The 10649-nt window shown below is 36.3% G+C and overlaps 1 protein-coding gene across 1 annotated transcript; it reads right to left on the bottom strand.

Moving 5' to 3' along the window:
- LOC107614346 (PAP-specific phosphatase HAL2-like) lies at window positions 957-4438 on the bottom strand. Its single transcript, XM_016316559.2, has 3 exons — window positions 3932-4438; window positions 2197-2887; window positions 957-1542 (listed from the first exon to the last, which is right to left on the bottom strand). The coding sequence occupies exons 1-3, from the start codon at window positions 4083-4085 to the stop codon at window positions 1239-1241; spliced, it is 1149 nt and encodes a 382-aa protein (XP_016172045.1). The 5' UTR covers window positions 4086-4438; the 3' UTR covers window positions 957-1238.

Raw genomic sequence — 10649 nt, 5'->3', positions numbered from 1 at the left:
TCTTAAGATATAATTCTTCAAAACTTTTTGTTTTTCTTTCTAGAATATCATGGCTGTAGCTATTTTTTTTTTGTTGCAGTTATTCTCTTTTTTAAGAACCAACTAGTCACATAATGCTTTATAATTTCTATAGTGACATTGATAAAGAAAAAGATTTTATCACTTTCAAAATTGATAATGCCATTCATCTTTTTTGTATGATTTTTTTTTGTTTTTTATAAAACTTTTTTGGTTTCTCACGGTATCTCCCAACCCGGCAGGCTAAGGACTAATCCGCCGTGGTACTGAGCTCCATTTAAGGGTTTACTGCTGACCAATGGTTGCTGCATGCACAAGGCAGGATTCAAACCTCCAATACTTGCTTAAGCGGACTAGTGAGTTAACTATTAGGACAATCTAACTTGGTTTGGTTTTTTATAAAACTTTTTATTAAATATAATTTGGAAATAACATACAGTAAAGGAGTATGGCAAAATCACTCATGAAAAGAACTCTCCATTAATTTTATTTTTGGTCTTGAACTCTCCATTAAGTTGCTTTTGTCTTTTTTTTTCCCCAATTGTTTTTGGACGTTCTTTTGTTTATTTATTTATTTTGGGCATAGGACGTTCATTTATTTGTTTGTTTTTCAACTTTGGGCGCAGCACTAATAAACCAAGATTGTTTTGGGCCTTGGCCTGTTTCAATACCAAACAAAATTAGTTTTTTGGGCCTTTGTAATGTTAATTAAAATAATAAAAAAACTTGAAAAAGAAAGGGATGGCATTTGTGGCAATATGGCATTATGGCAATGGTTGGCTTCTTATGATAGAGTCTCCACTATCCATCATTGAAAAAATAAAACTAAAAAGTACCATAGAGCTATTTTATAGCCATATAGGCATGTCCTTTTGACAGATCTTCACAATCCAGTTTGAAATTCATTTTACAACTACTACTGAATAAATATTTCATTTTAGTAAACAACACTAGTTATTATTGAATTTGTCCAAACATATCTTGTTCAAATAAATTCTCATTAGAAATATTATCTCCATCTCCTTTCACTATTTGATACCAAAATTCCCCTAAAGGTAATATTGCTTCCCACAATGTCATATGTATCCTTCCACTATCAGTTTATTTACTACAAAAAGATAGTAAGTAATTCCCTGAATTACACATAATTTTGGAGAAAAATGAGAGATAATGTACCCTTTTGGCTCTACCAAAATTTTTGCAAGAGAAAGAGAGAAGCCTCACAGATTTGAGGAGTCCCAACTGGCATAAACAGCAGCAATCAATTTCTCATGCAACGTGATGCCGGAGCAAGCGATTATGCCTCGGTCAAGGCATTCTAAGTACATTCCCTTCGAGAAGTCTAAAGGACGTCCCCCGGCATCCGTTACCACACCACCGGCCTCTTCCACAATCACAACACCAGCAGCATGATCCCATATCTTCTCCTTATACCCGGATCTTGCGAACTTCATGAATATCTCGGCGTCTCCCCGTGCTATTGCTGCATATTTGACCATGCTGTGGACACGCAACGGCTGTTTTCTGCACCAGGTTTTGAAAGAAGAAAATGAGACATTCCTAAATATATACGTCATAGCATTGCTTCAATTAGTATGGGGAATTTCGTAACTAAAGAAACACTTCCAAATCTAACGGAGGATTCAAAAGTCCCAGCATCCAACAGTATTTTTTCTACAAAGTTTTATATTGACGATACGTCAAAATTAAATTCAAAGTTTGAACGAACATTAAATAACAAGTACAAGTGTAAAGGGACTACACATATATAATCACTAACAAGAATACAGACTACATAACAACAATTCAACGAAATTATTAACTCAATATATACACTAAATTACTCGAATCATTAACTTAAATATCAAATTGTTCGTGAACTCTTTACCCTGAATTCTGATTAACTATCAAGAATTAAAAACTTTTCCGGCTCAAATAATTAATCTTCTTTCTAATAATATTCTACAATAGTTAGTTGCTAACTAATTAATCCTAGCATTTTCTACTTCTAATGGCTTCTAACCTGCCTAATTTCAAAACCTTTAAACACCATCCCTGTGTGCTAATGGATTCTCCATTAGTGTTTAAAAGGAGATATTTCCGGTCAATAAGGAGTCAGTGAAATAGGCTAAAGTGTTGGATATTTGATAGAAATAGACATAGTAGAAAAGTTTGTACCTAAGTCCCACGCTATGAGCAAGTCCAGCGGTGAAGGAATGGTTCGAGTTGGCCCTTTCCACTGGTTCACAAAGAGTTGCCAATGCCGGATCATCAACGGATGAAACGCGAATAAGTTGAGCGTAATTTGGCCACTCTAGTACCTTATCTCTGGAAATTAATGGTTGCAACCATGCCTCACCACTGCCTTTCCTTGCATACAAGATACAACCTTTTTCGGATGCGTCACAAACCGGTGAAGATGATTCCGACATGGTTTCATGATGATGCTGGTGATTATAATTGAGCGATTCTGCCTTCAGCGGATAATTAGGACACCCAAGAACCCCAAGAAGAGCATTTCCATCTTCAATTAATGCCAGAGCAACGGCATACTGATCCCCGCGTACAAATCCTAATGTGCCATCAACAGGGTCAAGTATCCAATGTCTTCCTCTAAGTCCTCCAGTTGAGTTGCAGCGCCTAATGGCCTCAAGAACTTCTGAATTCCCAAGAGTTGACTCTGGACTTTGAAGACCATAGTTGGATGCTAAGGCCAAGGACTCGTTGACAGTGTTCACCACAGCTGCCAGCAGATTTGCTGAATCATCCTTCGATATAGTTTGTATATCTTCTTCGGCGACAATGGAAACATTTTCAACCCCAAAAGTTGCTGAAAGTAACCAACTGACGGTTGCTTGTACACTAAAATCTTCTCATGCAGGGATATCAAATGAAATACACAGTTAGTTAAATTTGATCAATATTTGCACCAAAAACAACTTCTCAGCATCAAATATAAAAGTATGACACTAGGAAGAAAATGGTTGAACTTCAGATTGATTTCAGTGTAAAGTATAATAACCCTCAACCAGGTTCCTGCTTCTTTCTATTGTATCAGATTGATTATTTTAGTGCTGAAGGACTTAAAAAAAAGGGAATTTGATAATTTGATTTGAGTGCAATTGTGTGAAATATAACAGTGTGCAAGCGACCGATAAAATTTGGCCATTAACACAATAACCCTTTTAGAAGTTCACAACTTGCAACAACTGACTGGTTCAGTTGACACTCAAGGCATATATACAAAATAAAAATGCAAAACCCCCTAGACATTGATCAAGCTGATTTCATATTTGATGAGCTAAGAAGAAACAAAGTATTGAGATTTCAAATTTCCCTGCACTGTAAAAATATGATTTCCATCATCTAGAAAATGAGCATTATGAAAGAAACAAACTCTACCAGAAAAAGGACATGTCGCCATTTCAAGTGAGTAACAAAGTCATATCCTTTGTCATAGACTCATACCTTGTTCTAGAGCAGAGATTCAACCACTAACTTTGAAATATACACATGTATGTAAGTTTAGAAAATGCGAATTTGGCTACTTCAAAGTACAGAGATGATTTACCATACGCTGATTCTAGTGTTTACAACTTACAAAATACTAAACAGCTGAGTTTCTCATCAATGACTGAGATTGAACCAAAATTGCCACTGCACTTTATTTACTATTCTAACACTTTAGAAGAGTCAAAGTTTTATTCTTGCGACACAAATTGTGAAACTACACACATAGCGTTGATAACATAAACAATGTCATACAACCTCTAAACCGTTGATATTATACCAAGATTTGCAAATCCTATATTAAATTTGGAGCTGCATTATCTACTTTAACATTTCGAAAATCCCATCTAGCAATTACAAAATTCACAAAAAAGGGGGGGGATTGTAATCTCCATGGAAATACCTGCAACAGTTACAGGGGAATCATCATCCTTGGAGAGAACGTGGTCACTGTCGTTAGAAAAGAGTTTCTCTTGCACCCTCCTGCATAGGGCGCATGCCACGTGGACCACTCTGACGGCCACCTCCAATTCCTTGGCGTAGCGGTCATTCTCCATTGAAAGCCGCAAACTTTTGAGAAACCCACCTTCAGAATCAGGTGAAACTCATTGGGAACGAAGTTTCCGAGCAAATGAGAAGGAAGGAAGTGAAAACGAGAAAATGGGGTTCGTGAAACATAATAAAGAGAGCAATGTTATGTCATGCAATTCAAGAAGTGAAGAATTGTTCGTGAGAAGCGTGAGTGAAGAGGAAAAGGTTCAGAGATGAATGGATTCAATGGCGGAAGAGAAGAGAAGGAAAGGAACATCGGCATTGGTCTCCAATTCCATCACGGTCCTCCACTTTTTCTCCCATTCTTGGCGATGAGAGCTCCTCCACTGCCACATGAATCTGCCACGTCATTTTCACAATTTCACTTTTTCTTCATTTATTTATTTTATCTCTTTGCCAATTTTTTTTAAACAAAAGTCTAGACGGGTTTGGCAACAACAGGATAATTTTTTTTTAGAAATTAAATTAATAAANNNGACTAATATTACACCTAATTTTAGGATTTTTATTATAAAATTAAAAAAAAAACTTATTTTTTCTAAAAAATTATCTCAACTTTAAAAGAGCATGAAGGATCATTTGGGATTTCACATTTTCATTTCACCTTTACCTTTCTAACTTTATTCACTCTCATCCTCTCTTCTGCTGTTAAAGTTATTTCTTTAGGCATTGTTAAAGTTTTTAGTCTTTCTAGTTGATTCAAGTAATTCTGTTGTTCTATTTTCTTTTTCTAATCAGTTTGTAATTATGTTTCTCACATTTTACATTTTCGTTTCACATGCTGAATTTTCTTCACTCTCTTCGTTGAAGTTATTGATTTCTTGAGTTTGTCAGCTTCAGGTAATTCTGTTGTTATGTATATCTTTTTTGTTTGATTTGTTGTTGTTTATTATTTGAATATATTTGTTTATCAAGTTAGATTAAGTTATTAGTTACGTTAATTAGTTTGATAACTCGATGATACACTTACTTTATATGATTATGTATGTATTGTTAGTTTAGAATATGTAAAATGATGATATGGTTATGAATAGATGTTAGGGAAGAGAAAATTTTATTTTGATTATTGTTTCGTTTAAACTAATTAGAATTAGTTTAGGTAATTTTGTTATGCTGTTTTTCGTTTATTTTATTATTGCCAAATGTAATCGGCAATATAATATAGTTAATCTTAAATTAAGTTATTTTATCTAAATTATGGTTTAGATCCATTTGATTTTTTTGTTAGATTTACTTTGAAGGTAGGTGATAAAAACTTAGTTAATTTGAAATAATTTAGTTAATTTAGGTAATTTAGTTAATGTGAAATAATTTAGTTAATTTAGGTAATTTAGTAAATTTAGTTTATTCATTTAATTTTAAATGAAGTTATTCTAATTTGTTCTGTTAAAGTTTTGTCATGGAGCCAGAATTGTTGGGCTACGATAATGCCCTGTATAGACTGGATCAGGTCGATCACATTGCAGGCAGACATGACCGAATGGTACACTTTGTAACTCATGTTATTTATATATTTGATATTTAAATTTGTGTTGTAACTTGTTAATTCTTTTTTGTTTTACTGATTTATTTTATTTGATAGGTGCCTCAAGTCTTACGTACCAGGAGGAATTTGTTGGGACATCCATCCGAGTAGATTAGGCCACATCTCAGACGAGCAGGATTCGAGCATGGTGCTTACATGGTGGAGTGGGAGCATGACTGGCCGTTGGTCTCAACTCTGATGGAGAGAGGGCGACCCGAGTCCTATACGTTTCACTTGCCATGTGGGGAGATAACCATCACACTGCATGATGTGGCATACCAGCTGAGACTCGTCATTGATTAAGATCTAGTCAGTGGATGCGTGGGTGGGGTGGGAGCAGTTCTATCAAGGACGGTCCATTGAGGAGTTGTGTCAGCAGTTATTGGAAGCTGTTCTGGACCTTAATGACAGATAGTCACAGACGAAGTGGATTGTCAAGCTGAGCTGGTTTCAAGACACTATGCACGGAGAGTTAGAGGAGCACCTGACTAAGGAGCGCCTACTGCGTGCGTTGTACTAGGATTTATATCATGCAGCTGATCGAAGACATGCTGTTTCTGGATACCTCTGACTCTAGGGTGCACATTAGATGGTTGCTTCTTTTGGAGGACTTGGATCGGTGTGGGAGGTTATCATGGGCTCAGCAGTGCTGGCCTGACTTTACCGCTAGATGCCGGGCCACGTATTACCGGTAGCGAAATCTGGGTGGATGCGGCAATTTATTACTTTAATAGGCATATCACCGTATACAAATGTTGAGGCCGGAGGGATATGTAATGCGCCGTTTTCCCTTTTTGAGAGGTATAAATTTATTGTAGCATCTTTTTCGTAAGTTACTTAGATAGTTTTGTGGTGTCTTAACTATCGTGAGATTATAGGTGGGCGGGGTTACGACCAGATAATGACAGAGGCGAGAATAGGCTTTGTACTTATAGACGTCTCCTCAATGGACTAGGAGTCCTTAATGTAACTGATAATCATAGTCATTATGAATTATGTAATTATTATATTCATGTGTTTGTTAAATTTTAAACTTCTATATCATAATTGTTTGTGTTTGTGAATAGGTTGACTAGACGCAATATGCTGACACCATAATTGTTTGAGATCCAGCCTATCGTTCCACCAAGGATCACTGAGGTTGAAGCCTCTACTGCAGTTGTATGCCCTCTACTGTTCTTTGCCATAGTCCAGTGGCATCAGGTGCGTTAGTTTCGTGGCCTCCAGCACATACCAACCAAACCATTGAACATTTATGTGATGCATGCCCATGATGGAAAGTTCGGCCAGAGTGAGTGGTATCCTGAATTCCTGGGAGGATGGCATGAGTTGTGGGATGTTCGCAGAGACCACATGACGTGGTATTTTTGATGGGTGCACATAGAGCTTGTTGGTTTGAGCGACCAACACTTATGTGCGGGTTAGTGCCAGATGACCTCTCGATTAACCACCCGGCAGACCTCCATTAGCCAGAGGATGGTCGGCTTCCATAGGTGCGGCCTCAGGATAGGAGAGGGAGAGGGAGAGATAGGGGGAGAGGTAGACGAGGTGGAGGGAGAGGGAGGTGGGATGTTGTAGACGTCGGCTGTAATAGAGATTTTGTGAGTCCACCTCCTGTTGGAGACGGGGTACAGATGCCCGAGAATGGCAGGCAAGTGGTTGGGGTGCTGTTAGGGCCCGTCCCTGGAAACTTTTTTAGTCTTGGACCTCCAGGGACTTCACTTCTATCAAAGGCCGGATGCAGTCATCAGGAGCAGGCGGATGCGGCAACGACCATCGGACATATTGATTTGGAGTTTGACTTGCAGTTTAGTCAGTCTGATTTTGGTGCCATCGGGCATATTGATTTGGTCACTATCTAGTATTTTATACTCTACAATCCTCGTGATGCTGTCTGTCTTAACTGTCAACATCACTCCCTCCTTATTTTAAAAAAGTTATCCAATCTCAAACTTACTTACGAGATCCTCTTTCAGGCCTTGATGACTAAAGAAATAATTTGAAGTCATTGCATTGAGATTCAAAGTGAAAAAGTGATCCGATTGGTCATACGGACGAAAAATCGCCGGCTGTCTCATCACGATTTGTGTGTCACCGTAGAAGTTCATATCTTCCTCTTCCTCACCCTTATCAGGAATTTTCGTCAGTTCAGCCTCAACATCTTTACCATCATCGGGATTGACTTGATAGGGATCCGTCATCGGGTCCCTAATCGCTGAACTCTCATGACTTCCAACATCAGGTTGCATCATCCGCCATCATTAGAATGTTCAGTATTTGACCCCTCCTGACTACCTTCCGGTGGCATATTTAGATCAATTATCGTTTTTCTAATATTTTTTCTAATTACTCCACTTAAAGGGCTATCATCAACAGTATCTGCAGATAATCCTTGTCCACCTAACTTAACTAGGTAAACAAATACTTCCAATAGATGGACATTTGTCCAATGATTGTGCCACACCCTTATAAGTCGTATGTCCTCGTCATCACGTAGTCGATTGATGAGCGGATATTTTATACGCTTTTTGGGGATAATTTCATATAGTTTTGAGTATGTTTTAGTTAGTTTTTAGTCTATTTTTATTAGTTTTTAGGAAAAATTCATATTTCTGGACTTTACTATGAGTTGTGTGTTTTTCTGTAATTTCAGGTATTTTTCTGGCTGAAATTGAAGGAGCTGAGCAAAAATCTGATTCAGGCTGAAAAAGGACTGCTGATGCTGTTGGATTCTGACCTCCCTGCACTCAAAGTGGATTTTCTGGAGCTACAGAACTCGAAATGGCGTGATTCCAATTGCGTTGGAAAGTAGACATCCAGGGCTTTCCAGCAATATATAATAGTCCATACTTTGCACAAGAATAGACGACGTAAACTGGCGTTCAACGCCAGTTTTCTGCCCAATTCTGGCGTCCAGCACCAGAAAAGGATCAAAAGCTGGAGTTGAACGCCCAAACTGGCATAAAAACTGGCATTCAACTCCACAAATGGCCTCTGCACGTGAATTGCTTAAGTCTCAGCCCTAGCACACACCAAGTGGGCCCCAGCACACACCAAGTGGACCCCAGAAGTGGATCTCTGCATCATCCATCATAGTTTATCCAATTGATAAACATAATTGACTTCCTGACTAAGATTTACAAGATAACCATAGATTGCTTCAAACCAACAATCTCCGTGGGATTCGACCCTTACTCACGTAAGGTATTACTTGGATGACCCAGTGCACTTGCTGGTCATGTGTGCGAAATTGTAAGAGAGTAACAATTTTGTGCACCACCGATACCTATATCAAAAAACATAAAATATTCTCAATACCTCGACTATATTACCAAAAAAAAAAGAAGAATCACAACATCGACAAATACCTTTGTAAAACAAAACGTTATTTACTTCGGCCGGATATCGGTAGTAAATTTTTTTTACTCTTTTCATGTGTTGTTGCCCAATAGAGTGCAATATTAAATTCTTCAACGCTGTTAAACTGTTGATTTCGACTGTCATATATGCAATCATCGGTTGAACATACCTAAATATGATAGAACTTTCTTCTTCGTACAATATTTCACCATCATAATGAATGGATAACAATGGAATTTCAGACACTGTGAAGAGTTAATCAGGATGAGAAATATCAAAGAGAAAAATGAGCAACTCATATTGAGATTTCTGGATATTTATGGAGGGAGTAACTTGAAGCTTACCGGGGATACAACGAACTTTATATATTTTATAGAATTCGTCGAGGGGTGCGGCGAACCTTAGTACCCTGGAAAATTTGACTCAAATTCCCAAAAACAAATGTATTTCGAAATTTAAAGTTAGGATAATTTTTTTTGGAGAAATAATATTTTTTTATTTTACAGTAGAAAAAAATTTCACTAATTTTGTCTTTATATCTATTTATATAGTTTTTTTCGTAAAAGAAAGGTATAAATATCATTCTTCTCTAATTGCACCCATTTACTCTAAATGTCTCGTCTAAACATCAATTATTAGTACATCTTTTTAAAAAGGGTTAAGTACTTTTTTCGTCCCTAAAGTCTGATGCCAAAATCAAAATCGTCCCCGACTTTTTTTTTTGTTATTAAAATCATCATCAACGTTACAAAACGTTATAAAATCGTCATTTTCTACTTTAATTTTATTTTTTACCAAATTACCCTTAATAATTAATTACTAAATGATTTATTTTAGTCTATAAAATTAAATGTTGTACACTAAATTAGTCTCTTCATATTTTTTTTTTATTTTTTTATAAATACTTAAATAAATTTTTAAAAAGTTACAATTTAATTTTAAAATTTACACAAAATATTAATGCTATAATTTTTTATAAATTAAAAATAAAAAAAGTACTTTTAAATCTATCTAAACATACTCTTAATCAAATATATCAAATCATGTTCGACTAACAATTTCATATAAAACAACAACACGTGAGTTTATATCATTCTAGATATGTTGCAAATTGCCAATAACTTGCAATGACGTCTGTAAGAAGTTTGTCATGAATTAGCTACACAATATTTGCAAGCTAATTTGTATGGTCTCCCACATTATTAAAGTCTCAAATTATGTTTATAAATAAGAGATATATTATTACACTACAAAAAAAACACCTATTTAAGTACACTTGAAAAGTGTAACTAAAAGTGAAAAAAAAATGATGCATTAGACTACGGTTATATTTTTTGGGGTGATTCCTATTCGGCCGTTGTCTATTCTCAAAGGCTATGTTTTTCTACACCAAGGGCTACGTTTTTGACGTTTGGAAATAGGCTATGCTTTTCAAGTGATGCTGTTCAGGACCAAAGGCTACACTTTTCAGCTTTCATTCTTCCAGAATAGGCTACGCTTTTCAACGCTACTGCATCACTTGTAAAGCGTAGCCCCATTGTATACCATAGCTACTCTATATAAGTGTAGCCCTAGGTCCCTTATTATTATTTTTTTTTAATTTTCTGTATAACCATAGCTACTCTATATAAGTGTAGCCTTAGGTCTCTCATTATTTTTTTATTTTTTTAAATTTTCTATATAT

This window comes from Arachis ipaensis, chromosome B08, assembly GCF_000816755.2.
Source record: "Arachis ipaensis cultivar K30076 chromosome B08, Araip1.1, whole genome shotgun sequence".
NCBI lineage: Eukaryota > Viridiplantae > Streptophyta > Magnoliopsida > Fabales > Fabaceae > Arachis > Arachis ipaensis.
Note: the sequence above shows the minus strand (reverse complement) of the source record. Positions and strands in the feature narration are given on the sequence as shown.